General features: G+C 37.1%; 6 protein-coding genes across 11 annotated transcripts; 3 read left to right on the top strand and 3 right to left on the bottom strand.

Moving 5' to 3' along the window:
* Nucleotides 1–135: 135 nt before the first annotated feature.
* Nucleotides 136–10510, bottom strand: LOC108595154 (protein shisa-5). Of its 5 annotated transcripts, XM_017980323.2 has the most exons (5): nt 10276–10510; nt 10070–10213; nt 826–946; nt 711–770; nt 493–649 (listed from the first exon to the last, which is right to left on the bottom strand). In XM_017980323.2, the coding sequence occupies exons 2-5, from the start codon at nt 10170–10172 to the stop codon at nt 493–495; spliced, it is 441 nt and encodes a 146-aa protein (XP_017835812.1). In that variant the 5' UTR covers nt 10173–10213; nt 10276–10510. The 5 variants fall into 5 exon arrangements, with proteins under 5 accessions (XP_017835808.1, XP_017835809.1, XP_017835813.1 ...); XM_017980319.2 differs by lacking the exons at nt 10070–10213; nt 10276–10510 and adding an exon at nt 6431–6674 and having other exon boundaries at nt 136–649; XM_017980320.2 differs by lacking the exons at nt 10070–10213; nt 10276–10510 and adding an exon at nt 9268–9425 and having other exon boundaries at nt 139–649.
* Nucleotides 10511–10809: 299 nt separating this feature from the next.
* On the top strand, nt 10810–11965 carry LOC108595242 (transcription factor BTF3 homolog 4). The gene is made up of 2 exons (XM_017980441.2): nt 10810–10911; nt 11002–11965. Exon 2 carries the CDS (start codon nt 11002–11004, stop codon nt 11521–11523), a length of 522 nt encoding a protein of 173 aa, XP_017835930.1. The 5' UTR covers nt 10810–10911; the 3' UTR covers nt 11524–11965.
* Nucleotides 11966–13339: 1374 nt separating this feature from the next.
* On the top strand, nt 13340–16804 carry LOC108597306 (GTP-binding protein 1). 2 transcript variants are annotated; one of them, XM_017983785.2, is made up of 4 exons: nt 13340–13486; nt 14346–14705; nt 14760–15283; nt 15335–16804. In XM_017983785.2, the coding sequence occupies exons 2-4, from the start codon at nt 14426–14428 to the stop codon at nt 16553–16555; spliced, it is 2025 nt and encodes a 674-aa protein (XP_017839274.1). In that variant the 5' UTR covers nt 13340–13486; nt 14346–14425; the 3' UTR covers nt 16556–16804. The 2 variants fall into 2 exon arrangements, with proteins under 2 accessions (XP_017839274.1, XP_017839275.1); XM_017983786.1 differs by lacking the exon at nt 13340–13486 and adding an exon at nt 14236–14284.
* Nucleotides 16805–16978: 174 nt separating this feature from the next.
* Nucleotides 16979–17531, bottom strand: LOC108597307 (protein NCBP2AS2 homolog). The gene is made up of 2 exons (XM_017983787.2): nt 17267–17531; nt 16979–17211 (listed from the first exon to the last, which is right to left on the bottom strand). Exons 1-2 carry the CDS (start codon nt 17437–17439, stop codon nt 17130–17132), a joined length of 255 nt encoding a protein of 84 aa, XP_017839276.1. The 5' UTR covers nt 17440–17531; the 3' UTR covers nt 16979–17129.
* LOC108594648 (mediator of RNA polymerase II transcription subunit 9) lies at nt 17421–19258 on the bottom strand. The gene is made up of 4 exons (XM_017979790.2): nt 19224–19258; nt 17902–18210; nt 17669–17732; nt 17421–17609 (listed from the first exon to the last, which is right to left on the bottom strand). Exons 1-4 carry the CDS (start codon nt 19256–19258, stop codon nt 17445–17447), a joined length of 573 nt encoding a protein of 190 aa, XP_017835279.1. The 3' UTR covers nt 17421–17444.
* Nucleotides 19259–19911: 653 nt separating this feature from the next.
* On the top strand, nt 19912–23045 carry LOC117134727. Its single transcript, XM_033293358.1, has one exon. It carries the CDS (start codon nt 22336–22338, stop codon nt 22513–22515), a length of 180 nt encoding a protein of 59 aa, XP_033149249.1. The 5' UTR covers nt 19912–22335; the 3' UTR covers nt 22516–23045.
* Nucleotides 23046–23092: the final 47 nt, after the last annotated feature.

Below are 23092 nucleotides of genomic sequence, written 5' to 3'. Positions count from 1 at the left end.
ATTTATTAAACAACAAAAACACACACATACATATGTATTTAAAAAGCATTAATAACGATGTGTATTTTGCTTTTTGTGCGCAAAGTCTAAATAATTTATTGCAAAACAGAATTTAAAGTTTGATTTTTTGCTGGAAATGCACACAAAATTTGCATAAATTACAAACTTTGCGTATGTGCAAATCACAATTGTTTTTTTTCTTTTATTAACATATAACACATTGTAATGCTTTTTATGCTTATGGTAAATATACAAATTAAAAATAATCTGCGCTTAATATATATACATCACATATATGCGTGAATGCTGACTACGAAAAAAGTTGAATGTGCAATTTTTTTTTGATGAATTTTTCAAAGTTTTGCTAATACATTTATTTGGTTGTTGTTGTTGTTGTGTGTTTAGGGCATGTCAACTAAATGTGTAAGCAAAATCTTAAGCGTAAAGTTGCATGTAAAACTAGCACGAAATGCTGTCGAAAAGTTGTTCAATCTACTGCGAAAAGTTGGGATTATAGGGCGACTGCTTTTCATAGCCGGGCACAACGCTGGGTCCGCCGGGAGCTACAGCCATGTCATAGGTGGGTGGATTCATGTTGCCAACACCAGCGCCAGGCATAGGCATTGGTGGATACACATGCGTTTGCATGCTGCAAAGGTACGAAAGCATAAATATTAAGTATACGCAAGCAAAAAGCAGCAAATAATTACCCAGGCATAGGTTGCATTTGTTGATGTGGCATGGGCATGGGCATTTGCACAGTTACATTGCTATAGAATAAAGATAGTTAGTAAGGCTCTAAGATTTACAAAAGTTATAGCTTACCCTGTAGTCTGTGCTGGATATGGCGTGGCATAGACATTGGTTTGATAGTTAGTGGCAGGCAGCTGCGTAACTGGATAGCCACCGGGCGCTGTATGTGTGGCAGAGGTAACCACAACGGGAGCTGCAAATATAAATCAAATAGCTCAATGAGTCACGCAGTCGAATCAGAGTGATAAGCAAATCAAACACCTTCACTTATAACATAGCCCGTGTTTTGAGCTGCTTTAGCGCGACGCTTCAAGTAAACGACAGTCGACGTAATGACGAATATAATAAAGCCAATGCTTAGGCCAATTATTATAGGTGCTGTCATTTGGTTAGTTAAAGTGCACGCCAAGTGCTCAGCAGACAAACTGAAAGCGTTGAAAGCTACGCACGCAGACTAATCGTTCGACTGATAAGCAATCAGTCAGTTATAAAGCAAAATACTTTATATCGAGTGTCTTGTAAACAAGTTCAAAACTACACTGCGCACAAAACTTAACTCTTAGCTCTTAGTTTCTTTCGAAATAGCGCAATCAAACAGCCTGCAATTATGCTTATTGCAATTATAAGCGCAGTCGATTATTATTACAATTAAAACAAGCGCGCTCATAATTAAGCGTGCGCACTTTATGGCAATGAAATGACAATTGTGGCCAATAAGCAATAAAAGCAAAAAGCTTTTAACACGCACTGCTAAAATCAACAATTTTATCGCCTGTTATCATTACAAGTGCCTAACCTAGTCGACGCCGCCCACGTGTTAGAAACGCTGCCACACAAATCGCAAGAAACAAAACGAGCGTCAGGAAGAGCATCCAATAGACACTGTCCATGGCCATGGCTAAATTGGCTAGCGATATGCACAGCACAGCACAGCACAACAAACGCGCAGCAACTGAAACGTCAATTGCATGATTTGGCACAAAGCCTTAGCTATCAACTTACGTATACGTAATCTGCACATTGCGCACTCATAAAGATAATCAGTTTGGCTAACTTACACGACTCTTTTGCACGCTTAATTTTTCGCACTTTTAGCACTTTTGGGCTAGTGCCCACATGTTGCCTGTACAAGCGGTAAAATATATAAATAAGCGATATAGTTGTGAGCACACATAAACAAAATTTGAATACAGGCCCAATTAGATGAAACACCGAACCGGTAACCTCCATCGTTACTGCGCCGTCTTCTTCTTCACCGAATTGGATATCCAAGCCGTTTTCGTTTAACATTTTAATAGTTGGATAAACTAAACTGAACTGAATGCAAATAGAGCCGCAAAAGTTAATGCATTAAATTAATACTGTATTAAGTATTAAAAGCTTAATGATAATAACATTAACAATTAATTTGCTTGAGTGTGTATGCAAGTGAAAAAGTCTTTCATTTAAGCTGTCACGATAAAAGCGATATCTGTCTATATATAATATATAAATATGATTCGCGTAATGTATAAATACGTATAAACTTGAAGGATCGATTTGATATATGTATGGATATTCGATAATGAGCAGCAAGACGAGCTCAAACTAGTATTGATCGAAATCGAAAGACAAAACAAAAATATTATAGCAATAAAACCTCGAAAAATTCTACAAAGAAATTTTGATTGATTTTTGTACTAAAATTTGGGGTCTAAAGGACTTATTCTTATATCAAATCAAACCATGCTTATATAAAAATTATTATTTACTTGCACAATTATTGCTTTACGTATTTCCATTTAATTAAAAACTCAACTTACACGACTTTTTTGCACGTTTAATTTTTCGCACTTTTTGCACTTTTTTGCTAGTGCCAGAATTTTGCCTGCAATAGCGTTGAATTATATAAATAAGCGATATAATTATCCCCACATATAAACAAAACTTGAATATAAGCACAATTGGATTAATCAGCGAATAGTTAATCTCTATCGTTTCATCGCCGTCTTCATCTACACCGAATTCGATGTCGACGCTGCTTTGCCTTGTCATTTTAACAGTTGGATAAAGTAAGCTGAACTGACTGCAAATTGAGCCGCAAAAGTTAATGCATTAACTTAATACTGTAATAAGTAATAATGCAGCATTAAAAGCTTAATAATAATATTAATAGCAATTAATTTGCTTGAGTGTGGTGAAGTGTTGCATTTGAAGAATTAAAGGTATATATAATATATCAATATATACATTTGATTTGCGTAATAAACTGCGTCTTTGTGTTTCTATAAACTTGATATGTACGAAAGGGTGAGTGAATTTTATAGTTACAAAATTCGAAATCTTTGTTGCCACTTTTTACTTAGAATCATAACAAGTGTAAACAATTTGGCAATTTAAAAATAAATAAATAAATGAAAAAATATAGCAATAAATATATAGATCAGTGGTGCCCAAATACAGCTTACGGCAGGGCACTCACTAATACATATGAACAAAAACACACACATATATAAATGAGAAAAATTTTAGTTGTCAACTTTTGCACTGAAAAAAATTATTGGCAATTAAATTTCGAATAGTTTGGGATCTCTAATTCATAGACATAAACAAAAGAAACCCTAGCTAGCCTTGCAAGTCACACACACCATTAAAAATACTATGCTTATGTGTGTTCCATATGGAAGGGCACTGTATGTGTGAGCCTTGCCCCTATAACCAGAAGTGTAAACAAAACAAATGGGCATGAAGTGTATATGGGCTGGGCACCCCTGATATAGATAATAGATAAAAATTGCCTCGCTTAATTTTAGAAAAATAATTTCTATAAAATATATACTCAGCATTTTCCCTAGATAACGATTTTGCTATATCATTTTAAAAACTTGTTTCAGCTAACAAATCATCCCAATCTTATGTAGATACACAAACATTATTTACTTTACATTCCGTAATAGTTGAAAATTAGTTTAGACTAAGTCCAACCCATTTGATTAAAAACTTACATGGACATTTAGCACTTTTAATGCGTCGTTGCTCGCGAAAGCGAGAGAATAAAGAGTGCAGCGAAGCCAAAATAACTGCATAAAGGCAAAATTTCAAAATGCGTATTGCAGTAAGTGCAATCATTCCCCAAGATCTGGAACTAGTGCTAATAGTATCGATCTCATCCGCCTCTACGCTAGTGTAGTCCTCCTCGATCCAGGTAGTGTTGTTCATTTTGAGAGAATATAAACCAAACTAAACGCAGCTAAACACAAAACATGACACGCTAAAAGCAGCAGCAGCAGCAGCAAATAAATGGATTAAGTTAATCCTGCGCTAAGAGCACAACATTAAATTAATGCTAGTCATCATAGCAGTTAATTCAACTGAGTGCTAAGCACAGGAAGTGAGAAGTACGAATTCAGGGTATTTTTATTTCGATAAGTCATACAAAAAAAAATATTGTGTACGCAATTTAATTAATCAAAACTCTGAATCAAGTCCCAAGCAAGAAGTATAAGTAAACTATATGAACTTTTGGAATTATCAAAATGTTGCATAGGCTCAGCTGTTGCTAGTTTGTTATTATTACTAGTATTTGTTATACTAATAGTTAATTGCTTTAATATTATTATACTGCATTAATTTGTAGCACAAAAAAAAATTGCTAGTCTTCAAACTAAATAACAAAATGTGAGCTTTGCGGTTAAGTTATAATTATATATAAAAAATATAAATAGAAAATAAGAATTAAGTTATGAGTAATTAATTATTTAGTATAGTTAAAGTATTGCAACTTCACAGTTCTTAAGCAATTATCACATACGTTGATAGCAATAATAAATTCAAAGCAACAATAATAACTTTAAAATAACGCAAGCCCATCCATAGTTATGGTTATAAAAATGTTTAGATATATCAGAACATTTGTGACAAGCACTGTTAGTAATTAAAAATAGAAGTTTATGACAAAACATAAAGCAAAGTGTAATCTTAACAAGTTTGCAGTCAACAGCTAAAAACAGAAATCGTTTAATAAATAATTTTGTACAGTCTTGTGGGCATCCCTTAAGACCGATGACTTTAATTAAATCTTTAGTTTGTCGAAATAATATTTACCATTGTTACTTATAATTTCTAAGGCGTGATATACTTCGTTTCTCTTCTTGCGCCTAAAGCTAACATACAACCAAATGATGAGCACAATCACTACTAAAACAATATACAAAATAAGAAAGCCTGAGAATCTCAGAATTGAAGATTGATTATGAAGCGACAGCTCTTCCGACATTTTGAAATAAACAACTAAACGCGTTAATAACTCGATCCAAACTGCATCGATATTTACATAATTATTATAAAAAAAACCCCACATGGATGTGTCATATAGGGGTTATATATATAACACAAAGGGCAACCAGCATTTGAATGCTTAAGATTAGTTTTACACTCAGGGGTAAAAATTATTAAAAGCAGCATTAAAATGTTATTCAATTTCTAATGAATTCAATTAATTTAATTCATGTGTATTTTAATTATAATTATTTTTAAACATTTACCATTTATACAATAAACACTATTTGCCTCAGCTTCAGTGCGTTGAATTTTTTTCTTACTACGCTTGTAATTTTTATAGCACAAATATGCAACAAGTAGCAAATATAAAACAATAAAAGCAATAATTGAATAAAATATGTATTTTCTGCGTTGTGTTATAAATTCACTTTCAAGCTGCTGTAATTTTATATAAAATTCATTTGAATTTTCATTTAACTCATGCGACGACATCTTAGACATATGTTATTAACAATTAAGAACTAAACACACTGCTAGCTTGATCAGAACTAATATACAGCAAGTGTCTAACTAATTCAACGAGAGGTGAAGTTAATTATTTATAAACAAGTTTTGCAAAGTGCATCTAAGTACACAAAACTAGTTTTAGCATTAACTGCATTATTATAAACGATATCGTAGACCAACAACAAGCAGACAAGAATTAAGATGACACTAAGATTTACTTGGAATTTCAATGAAATTATTAAAATAAACAACTTGCTCTAGATTTTGGCACTCAAAATAAATTTATATACATAATTAGTTTTTAAGCTAGAATTTTTTATTGGGCATCTCAGATTTTTTCTAACACAAATCGAAGCGCCTGTTTCCATTTTAAACTTTCTGTTAAATCTTTGATTGATGGTAAATAAATACATACACTAATTTATTATTAAAACTTTTGCAACTCACTGAGCGCTTGTTAAGCCGCCAACAGTTCGTGCACTACTGACCTGCAATTGGCCCCGTCAGCCTTACATCCACACACGTGCAAGCTGTTTGTGCACTGCTGCTCTTCACTCTCTTGCTCGCGATCACGCTGCGCTGACTGCAGCTGCAGCTGAGCGAGAGCGTCGCTGCATTGCTGCTCGCTGCTAAGAGAGCGTCGCTGCTTTGCTGCTCGCTGCTAAGAGAGCGCACCATGTGCAACGATGTAGGGCTGGGATTTCTTATGACTGCATTGGGGTTTACGCTTGCTCAGCACATTTTAATAGAAAAGACCATCTCTAACTAATTTACATTTTATTCTTTTGATTAGAACGCCAAAATGTATAGAAAAAACATTGATAAAAACTAAAAACAGCGCCCTAAAACAGTAGAATAATAAATATTGCAATCAACTACATATTTGAATTAAAATATTTTATATATTTACCATGCTCGTCCGTGGACTCTGCTTTTAATTGTTGTCTTTTCTGTCTGGCACGCAGACAACACAAAAATGCGATAAATAGCACATTTAAAACAATAAAAACAATAACATAATACAATATGTATTGGTTGCGTTGAGCTATAAGATCGACTTGTCGCTCATGATGTTTTCGAAAATGTTCGTGTTCTTCATATGAAAACATATGGTCATTAAACTGATTAAACTCATGCGACGGCATATTTCACACTTGTTTTGAAATTAAAAACTAAACACGTCGTTAGCTTACAAGCAACTGATCGAAACTAATTCTTACAGCAACGGGAGCTGCGCTTTTTAATGGATGCCACAAGTTGGGAAATTTAATTGCAACTAGTTATACACTCACCGGCGTAGCGGAAGAGCTGCACATACATTTTAGCAATGAAACAACAGCGTATGAAATGTATTGTTATTAACAATATAGCAACAATCACTATGAGCACCAGCAATGGCAAAAATGCCAAGAAATCCATAATAAAATTCAAAGCTGCATTTCTGAAAGTCACAAATGCAAATGATTTGAATCCAAAGCAACTGCATGCCAAGTTAACTTGGCTAAGAAAGAAAAGCTGCTGCTCCCCAGCTGATAAGAAATCAAAAACAGTTACTGTTCAAAGGACCTGTTGACTGTCTGTCGAGAAATTATAGCACGCCTTTCAGCCGCAGACAGGACAAACGAACAAATATAGAGATTTCTATAACCCGATGTGGCGCACTTGTCAATAACAGTCAGCGAGTAGATATTACAAAAGCAGTTACAGTCAATGTGCGGCTTTAACTGTTACGCATTTGCAAGAATTTTGTAATAAATAACATAAAACATAAATGGGCATATACATTACATATATTTATTAAGTCACATACAAATTTTGAATAATTATATATTGTTTGGCACTGTATTTAATAATTTGATTATAAGGAAATTTTGTATAAAATATTGCTAAGCAATATATTTGTTTTTTTTTTGTAAATGCTATTGAGGTAATTTTGTTACACAACATTTTAAATGCTGATAAAAACATTAAGTACGTAGACAATGAATTCGTTTTAAAAGACAGACGCAGACATTTGACAATATTGAGAATATCAAAAATAGTTTGGAATGTGTTTGCTTTGCAGTATAAAAATATATAGAAATAATAAACATAAACATATGTATTATATATGTTTATTGTACGGACACTGAATACTTTGTTTAGTTCTTGTATTAAATAACTTAAACTGAGTTGCCAGAGATCTTCAGACATTCTTTTATGAATGGTTGCAATATATCGAATATTAAAATAAAATATTTTTAAGTCAAACACTTAGAGATTTTTGTAGCACATCTGAGTATTATAAAAAGCCAATAACAAAGCGCACTTGGTAAATATTTTAAACAAGTTTCAACTGCTAACATTTTTTTTGTTTTTTAATTTTGGCAATTTCATTTAATTCGAATCACAGCCGGTACAATCACAGCCGCCACAGTCTAAGCTTATGGCATCATCACAAGCGACATCGGCGGTAATATCTGCAGCGTTTCCAATATGATCTGTTGCTATAAGAGGCACAAAAGATAAACAAAAGTTTGTGCGCGCATGCGATTTTGGCTTAAGCCATTGAAGCATTGAATGTGATGCAGTTAATTTGTATAAATAGTTTAATTTAATTTAATTTATATTTAATTACAAATACTGTTGGCAGTTTAAATATTAGCATGCAATCGCGTAGCCACTTGACTGTTTGCGTTTTTCAAACATGCGCCGCACTGTTAGCGCCAGGATGCTCACAAGGATAATTAGAAAAATGCTTATCAGCACCACCGTGGCAATCAACTGATCCTTTTTCGTTGGCTCGTGTGGCATTTTGTTTGTTTAAATTTTGATTTACTTTTGTTCACTTTGCCGCCTTCTGCATTTCTTAAGCGTTCAGACTTAAATAAATAAATTGCGTAGCATACGCTTGTTTTAAAGAAAACCAAACGCATGAGATAAGCTAGAAGACCACAGACTGTGACGTCTTAGTTAGTAACTGATTGTGAGCTAAAGCAATTAACCTAATGCGAGCATTGAAATTTACAACTGTGTTTTGCGTCAATGGATCGATCACTCTAAGCGCAATTTTTACTGCCCTGGACTCTGGGGTTGAACATGTTAAACTTTCGATTGTAATCAAACGTTTTTATTTGGCGCCGTTTAATGGGTAAACCGCACTGACGTCAGTTGTGATAAGCATAAGAGATGCATATTATAATAATTATAAAATAAGTTCAAATGAGCTACGAACTAGCAAAGCAGTAAAAGCAAGAATTTAATACTCTACTTAATTTATATACTAAGGTAAGAAACAATCAATTTCAAACATTGCCATTTAAAGTAAATAATTGAAGTGTATAGCAGAACTGGTTTGTTTTTATATTTAAAATTTGTTGCTTGGCAAGCTATTTAAATTATAATTTATGTATTAAAATTGCGCACAATATTATTGCAAATTATTTCTCATAATTTATTTATATGCACACCTAATATGAAACTTTCGTTTTCAGATCTCTTGTACTTGAGCAAAATGCACTTTGTATAACAGTTCACGGTTTTCAATAAATTTACAATTTATTTTTTAACACTTCAGCACTTTGACGTTACTTGGAATCACTTCACAATGGGAAAAATAAAGCTATTTTTATACCAAAACAAACAGCAAATAAAACAACTTTAGCAAAAGAGATAAGATTTGCAATCAAAAGTAGCTTGAAACAAAAAAGCGTAGAGTAACTTTTGTTAAGCAAATAAATAATTTATATTTTTTTATTATTAGCTTACCGCTAGTCACTAAAGTAGCGGATTGCATGCGCCGTATGCGTCTTTGTCTTATGCAAATGGATAAAAAAATAACAATTATAACGAATACCAAAGTTGGTATCCAAATATCGAGGTATAAATAAACCATTTCGAGTGAAATCCTCAAGCGTATGAGTCAAAACTTCTGCGAGCACTGAATGCCAAATAATAAAATTATTATATTTTTATACACACATGTTTTGATTTATCTATTTAAACATTTGTTATCACTTTCGGTGGCATATTGTAATTGATAAGCAAAAGTTCAATATGAACTGAACTCAATTTCTGTTGAAATTCAAAATTAAAGATAAGATATGACTACACTCTTGTAATATACATATTTTTATAAAATAAAATATAATATTTGTATTAAATACTAAAGCATAAGTAAAAGCCATTTGCAGTAGCGTTGGTAAATGAAAGCGCAGATAAGATAGAACACATTAATTAGAGAATTAATCAGCTGCTTGATAACAAAAAAAAATATACCCTAGGGGCACATGTTGTTTGTATGTAATGCAAGCAAACTTTAAGCAACGTCTCATAAAACATTGTTTACGAACGAGAGTGGAAAAGCAGACAAGGTAAATGTCTGGCCATCTATACCATCTATATATTGTAGAATTTGCACAAAAGCCAATTGAGAATACAATTTTTTACTATGCGTCATGCGAAGCTGGCACAATGGAAAATATAGTCAGAAAAGCTGTCCATGCAGTACTTCCCCTATGAGTCATGAGTCATTGGGCCTTAAGACTTGATTCGTATTCATTTCACTTACTTGATAATACCGTGCCGCGACGCTTGCTTGTACAGCAATAGCCACAGCAGCTCATTATTAGAAACGTTAATAGAAAGAACATGAATATTCCCCAGAAATCCATGGCTACGTCGTCGAAATCGTCCAAGTCGTCAAAATTATCCACTATAAGTAACAAAACACACAAAATTAGTATGCAATTATTTTTATATTGCACATGCACTTACGCTTTATGCTTTAAAATATTTAATGCGCTTCCACTTGTTGCAGTCCGTCACTATGGTAGTGTGCTTCTTTTAACAATGGCACACGTGTTATCTAAAGCCAATTTCCCTACTGCCTGCAGCGGTTCAGCGCTTGCGTTAATCAACTTTATTAAGCGTGTTATCTTTGTTATCTATTAACAGTTTGCTAATCTCGAACTCTCGTTGGTTTCGTCGTTGTTGTTGTTGTTGGTGCTGCCCTGCCTTAAATACACAGCAGCAACGCGCAATTTACAACACTTACAAGCACTGCAGTGTTAAAACACGCTTAAACAGCTGATTTTCATCGATCTATCGCATGCAAACAAAATTCAATGCATTGGCCATACAACAAAAAAACATTACTTATGAAACAAATAAAAGTATTAAATAATATTATTTATGCATTTTTGCTGCGTCTTTACGCAGTTTTTTATTTATTTTCGGCACTCAAACTATCATCGATAGTCAACACTGAGTTTAGTGTTTGTTAGTGGTACTGCTCACACACATACATACGCTTTGCAATTTTTATCATGGCGATTTCTTTTTGACATTTGACTACAACTGGGCGCACGTGTTTTCGGGCTAAGCTCTGTGCTAAATTATAGTAAAATCAAAGTAATTTCTCATTCTATGCTTAACAGAAACGAAAATTCGAGTGATTAACATATTATATTTTGTATTTGGACGTGAACTTGTGCTTTCCAGATGAATCCAGAGAAGCTTAAGAAGTTGCAGGCGCAGGTGCGCATTGGCGGCAAGGGTACTCCACGCCGCAAGAAGAAGATTGTGCATTCAACCCCCGCAACCGATGACAAGAAGTTGCAGTCATCGCTGAAAAAGCTGTCTGTCAATACCATTCCCGGTATTGAGGAAGTGAACATCATTAAGAATGACGGTCACGTTATTCATTTCAACAACCCTAAGGCACAGGCTTCGTTGCCTACCAACACTTTTGCCATAACTGGTCATGGTGAAAACAGGACGATCTCCGAAATGCTGCCCGGCATTCTGACGCAATTGGGTCCCCAAGACATCAATCAGCTGAAGAAGATCGCTTCTGAAATTGCCAACAAGAGCAGTGCTGCTGGTGGTGCTGCTGCCGGCGCCGCTGCCGATGCTGGGGATGATGATGTGCCCGATCTGGTTGAGAACTTCGAGGAAGTGGCCATTGCTGGTGCCAATGCCGAGCAGGCCAAGAAATCTGGTGAAGTTGCTGCATCAGCCTAAACAAAAACATTATACACACATAAACACACACACACACACAAACAATTATACACACATACGAACAGATATAGAAGCAAAAGTGTGGACAAAAGAACATTGAGGAGGAAGCTTCGACTATCTGATGGGGGTCATGATACACACTAATAATAATAATAATAAACAAAATAAACGCATCCAAGTGATCGCTAAAAACAGAACAGAACACACGTAAAATATAATAATTATATTATTAATACATTAAGGGTATTTTCAACTTTAAACAAAATTCTAGTTATATTGCTGGAAGCTAACGCAAAACAAAACGAAACATGTACAAGAACAAAAATATGTATTCCCATGCGATTTAAGCAAGCACGTTTCCAAAACACGTAACGTAACGTTTCCACGGACGGAAAATGCTGCATTCTCTTATTTTGCCTCCTATAATTCAACAAAAAAAAAACAAAATACATACAAATTTATACACCTACACCTACTTATATACATAGCATTACAGTTTTAATATGTTTTAAATATTGTAATATGAAAAACACTCCAGAAAAGACATTGCCAGTTGTGTGCGCGGGAGGCAACAACCAAAAGGAACGTGGAGAGATTTGAATGAATTAAGAATATATTGAACATGTATATTTTTAGCATTAGCAGCCACACACATCATCCCTCCCTGTTTTCGTTTGCTCTCGTTGTAAGAAAGTTCCCTAACAACATTGTCACCCACGACCACTCTACCTCCCCCCCCAACCCAAGGCGTAGTCAAGCTGAAATCAAACTTTGATTTGTTATTTCATATGCAATAAGCAAAACATTTTTGGATGAAAAACGGAAAATTGTACCAAAATTGTTAAAAACATTTTTTATAATTTGTAAACTATTTTTTTAGAATATCATACACATTAAAATCAAACTATAAAAATAAAACTCATTCATAATATGCCAGGCATTTATTTTTCTGGCTTGCATAACCCATGCCCAACCGGCACACGCATACTTACACTTACATACGTTTGTACATATGTATGTGTGTGTAGGTGCTATGCTTAGCAACACTTTTTGTTGCTGTGTGCGTTATGGAGCACTGTGGGGCTGGGGGTTTGGCTGAGAAAGAAGTAGAAGCAAAAAAAACTTGTTGACATTGAATTTTGGCTTTGAGATCACACTTTAAGCAAGTTGTTTAAAATTCTGGAAGCTTACTCAAGTCAAAAATTCAATAAATTGTGTCGCAGTTTGCTAAAATGAACTCTAAAGCTGTCAAAATGAAAATAGATACAAGTTATCAGGAAAATGTACAAACATACATTCATATTATGTGCATATGAACATAATAATGTGAACGTTTCAAAGGTGAAAAATTAAAGCATGTCTATGTGTATGTATGCTTGTGTGAGTCACGGTCACATTCTCGGTCCATTACAAAATACATATAAAATGTGTATGTACATTTAAAATACACAATTTACGTTTGTTTGATTAGGCTCGCTACTTTAACTTGAACGTTCCCGAACCTTCCAAATGCAATACTTGCGGTTAACACTTATCAAATTTTGTAAACGCCATAAAACCGCAATTATTACTGCAAATAGTGCTCGGAACAAATTATAGCCTGAAAACAGGAAAAAAAAAACCAAATATGCAAAACAAAACCTCAAATATGCGTATTGTTTATCTTAGCCAGCTGTGCGGTCTACATTTCCCCTTTAATTGAAAACGAAAGTTGGCGCCGATGCCTACAACGATAGCAAGTGCAAGTAAATTGGAATCGATAAAATTGCGCAATGCTGCCATTTGTTTCACAAATCTGGCAGCGCCACAAATTGTACGTGGCTTGGACAGACAGAAAAACAATTCAAGAGGCATTTACTAATTATGTACATTTTAATGCAATACTAGTGAGTGCAGCCAATACAAATTCAATGTAGAGTGTGCATTAAATCATAAAGCAGTGAAACCAAGCAATACACAAACTGTAAGTAGCTCCAAAAGTGGTTAACTCTTACTTTAAAATTCAAGTGCATGCGAGCCTGCAACAGGAGTTTGTATGCTACAAACATCCCTTTCACTTTTAATCGCAATACCATTTCACAGCAGCGTAAGGTGTTTAATTAGTTTTTCGCCAGCAGCTGATTTGCCATTATTTGTTATTCAAAACAAAAGAAAAGGAGCAACAACAAATGCTGTGAATTTGTATTGTCATAATCCACATATACAAAAACATACATGTATGGATGTGCAAATGTGTGTGCCAACTTGTGTGTGGGCGCTAAAAATAAACAATTTTAGAATTTTGTTTTGCTAAACAGCAAACAAAGCGCAACAACAAAAGAAAAGTCAATTTAACGTTTTTGTATACGTCAACAAAATATGCTTACATAAAATCGCTGCAACAAACAAACCAACATTTGCATGTTAAAGGCGCGTACTATGTTTAAGCTAAAATTTGCGGTAAATAAATCTGCAAATACATACACACACACGAACACACACCTACATTCGCATGGCAGCGCTGCCATCTTCATTTCAGAACAGCTGACAGGCAGCCAGCTGCTGGAAGCCTGCAAAGTAACGGTCATTTCAAAATTCTATGAAATTTACTCACTCGCTCTCTCTCTCGCGCTGTGCAAAGCTTTTCCTTATTGCATCAGCTTATTTCATCAGCCGTTTGCATAAATATGCGTTTCTTTGTGCTCCACACACTTATTTCAAAACGGAAATGCGAGCAAGGCACACGTCGCTAAATACTCAAAAACTCTGTGGAGTGGGCTAGGTTAGGGGCGTTATTGCTTTGGTTCCAAGTTGATTGTTAAACGCTTTTGTGATATTTTCAGCAAACACATTCTACGCACAACGATCATGATACCAAGGATATAAAAAGCGCGTTAGCTCCTTAGATAGACAACCAAACAATATGATGAATAACACACCAACAGCAATGACAACTGCAACTGCAACAGTGCCGCCCACAAATACGGGCGTGGGCATTAAAAGTGCACGCAGCGATATCTTCGACGTGGACGGCACGCCCACACAAGCAACGCAACCGCCGAGCATAGATTACTCCAGCATCTGTGCTAAGGACGTGCTGGTGCAGCCAACAGCGGAGCAGCTGCAGCTGCTGCAACGTCGCCTGCTTGATCGCATAGCGATCAATTGTGGCGAGGCCATCTATGAAATAGGCGTGGGTCAAGGTAAGTGTTAGAACTAATCAACGGCACACTATATATAATACGTTTTCCTTTTAGATGGCAGCGACAGTGGCTTGAATGCCGAGCAATTTGAGGCTTCCATAGCGACGCTGCAAAAGCTGGCGTCCAGCATTGAAGCAGACATGGTAAAGCTGCGCGAGCGTCGAGCTGAGAAAGGCACCACTGCACAGTTTCTCATACGCAAGCACATAGATACAACGGATTTCATGGAGATCCGTGTGGCAGTTGTGGGCAATGTGGATGCGGGCAAGTCCACGCTGCTGGGCGTGCTTACCTATGGCGAGCTGGACAATGGACGTGGTCATGCCAGACAGCGTTTGTTTCGACACAAACACGAAGTCGAAAGCGGACGCACCAGCTCTGTGGGCAATGATATACTTGGCTTCGATGGCATTGGCAATGTGGTTAATAAACCCGATCACGGTCACTTGGACTGGGTTAAGATATGCGAAAAATCATCGAAAGTTATAACGTTTATAGATCTGGCGGGACATGAGCGCTATCTAAAGACCACAGTCTTTGGCATGACGGGACATGCGCCGGACTTTGGTATGCTGATGGTGAGTTGGATATTTATATTATAAACTATTGCTTAATGCCATGCTTTGTAGATTGGCGCCAATGCTGGCATTGTGGGCATGACCAAGGAGCATCTGGGCTTGGCGCTGGCCCTAGCTGTACCTGTTTTTGTGGTGGTCACCAAAATCGACATGTGCCCGCCCAATGTGCTGCAGGATAATATGAAACTGCTTTTCAAAATGCTCAAATCGCAGGGTTGCCGCAAAGTTCCCGTCGTGGTGCGCAATCGGGATGATGTGGTGCTAAGCGCCACGAATTTCGTCAGCGAGCGCTTGTGCCCCATTTTTCAAGTATCCAATGTGAGCGGTGACAATCTGGATTTGCTCAAGATCTTCCTCAATCTGCTGAGCACACGCATGGCGGGCTCCGAGCATCTGCCCGCCGAGTTCCAAATCGATGATGTTTACTCAGTGCCCGGCGTGGGAACAGTTGTCTCCGGCACTTGTCTGCAGGGCAGCATCAAGTTGAACGATGTGCTCATGCTGGGCCCAAATGCGGTGGGCAGCTTTGTGCCCATTACCATCAAGAGCATACATCGCAAGCGCATGAATGTGGAGCGTGTGCGTTGCGGCCAGACTGCCAGCTTTGCGCTGAAGAAGATTAAGCGTGCCTACTTGCGCAAGGGCATGGTAATGGTGTCGCCAGAGATCAAGCCGCAGGCCTGCTGGGAGTTTGAAGGCGAAATTCTGGTGTTGCATCATCCCACAACGATCTCGGCGCGGTATCAGGCCATGGTGCACTGCGGCAGCATACGCCAGACCGCCTCCATACTGCACATGTCACGCGATTGCCTGCGCACTGGGGACAAGGCGCTGGTCAAGTTCCGTTTCATCAAGCAGCCGGAATATATACGCGCCGGACAGCGTCTAGTATTCCGCGAGGGACGCACCAAAGCGGTGGGCAATATACTGCGGCCCATGCCCAATGCTACCGCCTCGCCCTATCGCCCCAAGCCGGCCAAGATGCAGTCGCGCGCACATAACGGCAACGCTGCCGGCAGCAATGGCCCCAACAATCAGCATCGTCACAATGGGCAGGGCTCCTCGGGCGGTGCAGCCGGTGGCAGCAAAGATGGCGGCGGCGGCGGTGAGGAGTGCAAGCAGAACGGCGAACGTCGTGAGGGCAGCCGGCGTGGTGGCAAGCGGAAACGCAACAACAAGCCACAAATGAACAGCGCTGCACCGGATGCGGTCAACGGCAGCAACGTTCCGCCTGCGCCGGAGTCTACGCCGCAATCTAACCTGCAAATCTAACTCTACTGTTTTGAAATTTTCTTTTTATATTCAAAATTTACTAGTTGTTAAGCGCATAAGTATTTTTGTGGGCTAAAAAACGGTTGTGCTACATGTGAGACATATGCAACCGTCGAGAGAGCTTGAGAGAAATAACTATTTTGCTAACGGTTAAATAACTATGTACAATTTGACAACTACTCATAGCATTGCGTGTAATTTTTACCTAAAAGAGTAAACAAATAAATTGAAATGTATTTGGTTCTCGTCCATGTAAAGAAAGTTTCTCTGAGTTTGCCGTAAAATCATTATGGCCAAATTGAAGTTGATTAAATCGCTAAGTTTAAGTTGGAAAAGATCACTGTATTTTGGGACTGTTCATATTATCATTTATAAAGTTAATACGTTGTAAAGTATTCAAATTACAAAATAAATGACAACATATTTTCGATTTGAAGCGTTTCAAAACTTATTTATCGAACGGACTATAGCCCAATGCTAAGTATATTTTTCACTTCTTAAAAGGCAATTGTTGCTCGTAGAATTTGTTTTATGTGCCTAAATTACAACATTAATATAATCTACAATAATTTAGTTATTTTTTCTTATCTTTTAGCTCGCGCTTTACACCCTCCAGCTCTTGCCGCACATTGTTCTTAAACATATTTACGAAGGATCTGCAAAATGGAAAATGCATTAGCCTCAGAGACTTAAATTCAAAGAATCACATACTTGAAGCGCTCCGGCGTCATTTCGTGCAGTCCTTGCTCCCTTGCCATATTCTTGGTGCGATACATTAGGGACACAACCACTTGAGCAGCTCGTCTCATGGGATAACTATCCGCCATGCGCTGTATTAACTGCTCATTGTTGGCCAGATAGCGCATTAGCAGTCGAAGCACCATCCTCACTAGAACTCTGTGTCCTTATATTTCCGTATGAGCTGTTGCTTGAGCTTAAGTTGACTGCGTAGCAGTTCGAGGCGCTGTTGTTGCTCCTCCTTGTTGTAATCAATGCCCGGCAGCTGCCTGATTTGCTCGCGCGCTGACTCAAAACGCTTCTGCAGCTGTAATATCTGTAAAGTGTTTGGCTTTTAATTAACATTAACTTGAATATTTAACTAGCCGTGCCTACCTTGTGGTTGCAGTCTTGCGATTCGCGCAGCTTTACGGCGTTCTCTAGAGGGTCTTTCTCCACGCTGCAAGCACAAAAAACAAATGAGACTCGTTATATAAGTTTAGCGAAATGTTTTGTTTCATTATGCATTATATTGAATTTTCATCCGTTGCGCAGTTTGCTTTGTGTGTTTTGTCAATGTTTTTGCCAACAAAACAAAGTCTGTTGCTCCCAAACACACGTATACACACCTTCTCACTATATCATATATGAGTGGCAAAATCTCTACGTCGATCTGATCGACTGTCAGCGGACCACCGGTGTTGACGCCGCCCCCGCCGTTTGATGTTTGTGTCTCCGCACTGGTTGTGGTGGGTTCAAAAGGCGAATTTGATGTTTGCACTAATCCGTCGGCAGTTAATGTTGGTTTTCTGTCGATTTGACTGGGCGATAATTCCATTATAAGTATATTTTGCACTTTTATTTGCAATACTTCATACGACGGCTTGTTTTTGTTTGTTAGAGTTGTCGCACTGTTAAAATACAATGCAGCTATCTCCCTTCAATATATTAATCGATAACTCAACCAGTATTGCACAATGTTCTTCTGATAAAATCGATATCCAAGCGCGTTATTCAAATTTCCACCGATCGTTTTGGGTCACCAACACAGCATCAAAAACGAGTCTTGCAATTAATATTTATAAATTAGCATTCACAATTTAATTGATAATAATGTCAGTCAAGCCCTACACGTGCCTAACTCATTTTACGCTTCGATATTTATTTATCATATTGTCACTGTAAAAATGATGAATGGCTATAAAATTAATTAGAAATATTAAATTGTGCTAATTTTTATAAATTAACAAAACTTTTTTGACAGCCGTTGATTAAAGCCACTAAAACTTGTTCATGGCAAACTAATTAAGCCAAATGCCAGACCCGGCAAACATTTTTTGTTCATTGACATGTTGGTAAATGATCAGATCAATATCAATATATGTAAACATTTTTATGGTAACGTATTGCGTCTTTGACATTCAATGTGCAAAATAAATTAATTTCACTTGAAACCTTGCTATTGATGGCAATTTAAAGACAATTGAAAAATATTTAATTTTGTCTGCGCTCATTGCCATTAATTGAAGAAATGTCCAACGAAAGCATAAAGACTGCATTCTACATATAATTTAGACTATTAAAAGCGTGTTTGTACATATTTATTTATTGATTGACTGCCATAATTCAGAAAACCGGACCATTTCGGCAAATTCCCCAAAATTGCCTTTGGTCAATTAAACTTTCAATTAACACAAGTCGAGCTCATGAATGAAACCAAATAAAACAAGACAAACGACAAAAAATGTAATAATTGATGCGAATTAAGTTTAGCGACAAATTTATAGAACTTTCGTATGTAGTATATACCGTTAAAATGTAAGCGACATAATTCATATGACGCTATTGTGCCGCAGCCCACTTCACGTGCGATCGACGCAAGATTTAGGCCAATCAAAAGCTTTTGCATCACAACAACAGCGCGTGCTGACCAAGCCTAAAAGCGCAATACAAATAAACAACAATGTTGCTACTGAGAGCAGCCATGTCTTTATCTCCCACGCAAAAGCTAAGCTAGCACACTCTGACAGGTGCAATGCCAATTGCTCTTTGGCGTTGCTCAGCTGCTGCGATTGCACTTAAAACTTGTTTTCTTTTTGTATTTGGTTTTGGGGCTGAGCAGATAGCGAAAGATTCAGAGAGAGCGAGAGAGAGGGAGAGACACAGACAGAGATGATGATGTTGGAGAGAAGTGACTTTGGGATGCATCAGTATGTGTCTTGTGTAAATGTAACATGTAAATGCGAGACGATAACAATTTCCTTTTGTGTTGCATTCCATTAGTATTTACATTGGTATGTGTGCATGTGTGCGTGTGCGTGTGTAAAGAGCGCCGCTCAGTTGTTGCCCCCATGCTTTTTTGCATGCAAGAATGGGAGAGCGAACGCGTAAGTCAGTCAGCTGGTGTTTGGAGAGTGCATGAAAAAGATATAGAGAGTGAGAGAGCGAGGCTAAAATTTATATTAGCGTGTGAGCGCTGACCAAAAAACAGTACGTTTTTTGCTTCCATCGGCTAACAGTAGTTTTGTGCGAGTTACAACAACAACAAAGAAAAAAGAGAAATAACAACAAACGAGCGGTCAAGCAACAACAACGATAACAACAAGCGCAGTAGGAGCAGCAACAGCAACAAATAACACGTCGGCACTTTTTTGTTTATCAAAAAAGGAAAGAAAAATAAATTTGCAACGGAAAAGTTTAATTAGTGTTTGCGCTTTTTCAAAGGTCTCTCTCTCTCTCAGTTTTCCCTACGTTTTATTACGTGTGCGTGCCAAGAAACGTCACCGACGCGCGCGCAGCAAAAGCTAAAGCAACAGCAGCGATAATAACAACAACAAGAAAACAACAACAACAAGTGAAAAACGGCAGCCATTGAAAGCTTCTGAAAGCTTTGTTAGTGGGCAGCTTTTAAATTGAATTCAATTGCAAATAAAATAAGCGACGACATTCACAGTGAAACGTAGCAGCAAATACAACAACAACAACAACAATAACAATAGCAACAATAACAACAACAACAGCTACACAAAGCCCTTTTTCAATTGACACAACAATAACAAAAACGAGAGTAACAATCGAGATCGAATGCAGTGCGCACACATTGTTGTCAATTAGAGAAGCAGCGAAACGTCGACGTCAGCAGCGGCAGTGCAGTCAACGTCGTCGCCGCACACAAAAGCAGCAGAAGCATCATCAGTAGCAATAGCAGCAGCAGCAGCATCCACCACATCACAAGCGACAATCACACTTGATCAACAATCATCAGCAGCAGTCGCAGTCGCAGCCTCAGTCTCAGTCTCCGTGTCCGTCGTAATCACAAGTTGCTGTTTTTTTGATCATCGGGTCGGCTTGGCTCTCGGTGCTCGGTTTGCGCGTTGTGGGGCTTGTGTTTAATACCGAAACTGAACTGAAACTGTATCTGTAGTTTCCTAACGGGCGAATATAGAACTCATTGATATTTTAACCTCGTGTCCGTGTTGGTTGTGGTTGTCGCTCGACCAAGGTTCTGGCCACACAAAATGCTTGTCTCTTTGGGCTTTACGAAGCCTCGCTTCGCCGGACTCGGATTAAAAGTGCTCCAACTCTAGCTTAGGCTAACAGCAAAACAAGAATAAAATAAATAAAACAAAAAAAAAACAACCGCAGCCGGCAAAACTAAAAAAGCAAAAGAAAAAGAACGCGCGAAACGTTTGAGCAACAACAAACAAATTGGCCAAAAGAACTGAATTTATTTACAAATCTAAAATACTCGCGCGCGCGCAAATGCAAGTCAAAACAAAGTTTGTGTCTTATTTTTGGCATTGTTTATTTGATTAATCAAAATACAGTACGAATTTGAATAATTAGCATTGCAACTCGAAAATAATCAAAAACTTTACTCAACAAAACTCAGAGAGATATACAGAGAGACAGAAAGAGAGTGAGAGATTGAGAGCTGTATATAACACCCACACACGTTAACAACAAGTGACAACTACAAGCAAACATTTGTATACATACACAGGCCACTCGCACGTGAAGAAGGCTTTCAAAACTTTATCAGTTGAGCACCAAACAGAGCGCCAACAACAGAGCTTCTATAAATAACACACACACACACACACACCATACACACACATACACCGAAAGCTGTTACTCTCAACGTCTATGTGAGCAGCGATTAAACTTGAAGCAACACAGCAGAACGTGAAAAAAAAATTATTAGCAAAGCTCCGCAGTGATTTTCACACGCAGTGGCTAAACAGAGTAAATTTGAAACGCGTCTGGAATAGTTGTGCCTTCGCAGTAAAAAAATATATATCTAGCTAAAAAAGAAATATTTTAAAAATAATATATGTGCTATATACGCCGTGTGTAAAACGTAAAACGTGACCAAGCAAACCAGCCAAGTGTGCAAAAGAAAGCAAATCGAGTGTGTTTTGTTTCTACAAGAAACAAATGCTAAAGCAAATCGACAAATTCAACAAAACTAGCGAGAACTCTGAGTCTTTCATAAACTGCCTATAATGTGTGCCTTGTGACAGTGTCCAACACCACAAAAAAACCAACAACAACAAAATAAATATCAACTGTACAAACGCGTGCCTTACATAAGCACATCAAATATATAAAAACCAAAGCGATTTTTGGTCAACAAATTCATACAAGTGCCAAAAATATTTTGGTTAACGCCTTAATTAGAATGTCAAATATCTGACAGCGTGCCGCTAATATAAACAAAAGCAACAGATACACGCTATAACTGCAAGAAACGTTTAAACGAGTAGCATATTACTCGTTACCACACAATATATAATTTTAACAAATATTTCTTTCGCGCAACGTTTCAATAAATAATGGCTAATATGTCAGCAGCAATCTGACAGCGGTTTAACAACCAACCAAACAAAAAAAAAACCCAAAACAACAACAACAGCAATATACAACTTACGTATATTTAGCAACAACTGCTAAGCGCGCGTTCCTAGTTAGAAACTAAGGAGCGTTAAACACAAGAGTGCCCAGCTCGGCTTTGGTCTAAAACCTTTTTGTGCATCCCCAAGCGTTTAGAAACTTAACGATAAATGGAGAAATCTGAAATACGCCTGCAACGCATGTCAAATGAATATCAATCGCAATCAAGCTATATGTATCTACGGAACAAAATGCTGTTAAAAATTGAAAACACACTACTTCGAAGCCATCGTCAGCGTGAGACCACTGGGATTAAGAAACTATACAATTCGTTTTTTGTACTGTTTTAATTTAACGGACCGTACGCCAACTAGAACGCACAACGAATTTTTGTCAACTGTCAAAAGAGGAAAACAAAATACATATTTTAAAATATAAAAACAAAAAATTGTTACAAGATTATTAAAAAACTATAGATATTATTTGGTTGTTAGTTGTATTCCGAAAATCCCCAAGTGCTGTGCAAAGCAAATAAACATTTTTTTAAAAACGGACCTCGTGTCATGTTCTTCTTCCTCTACTACTACTACACTTTTTAAATAAACAACAAACAAAATGTTGACCTAAACAAAAAAAAATAAAAACCCAAAAAAAAAAAACACCATACATATATATATAAACATTGTTATACACAAGAACTATTTTCTACTTCGAATATAATTTAAAATAATTTGTTAAACATAAACAAATTGTTAAGGTGGCTCAAGCTGCAAAAGCTTGACAAAATTGCATGCGAAAACTGAACGGTAACACCCTGGAACACCGTGTTTCTTTAAAAAGTGCGTAAGAATTAGCTAATTGTGGTTAAGAACAGAGAACCCAACAATAGACCAACAACAATAAACAACAATTACAACATTACAAGTG

The sequence above is a fragment of the Drosophila busckii genome, chromosome 2R, assembly GCF_011750605.1.
Source record: "Drosophila busckii strain San Diego stock center, stock number 13000-0081.31 chromosome 2R, ASM1175060v1, whole genome shotgun sequence".
NCBI lineage: Eukaryota > Metazoa > Arthropoda > Insecta > Diptera > Drosophilidae > Drosophila > Drosophila busckii.
The sequence above is the reverse complement of the archived record's forward strand: the minus strand, read 5'-3'. Positions and strand labels throughout refer to the sequence as shown.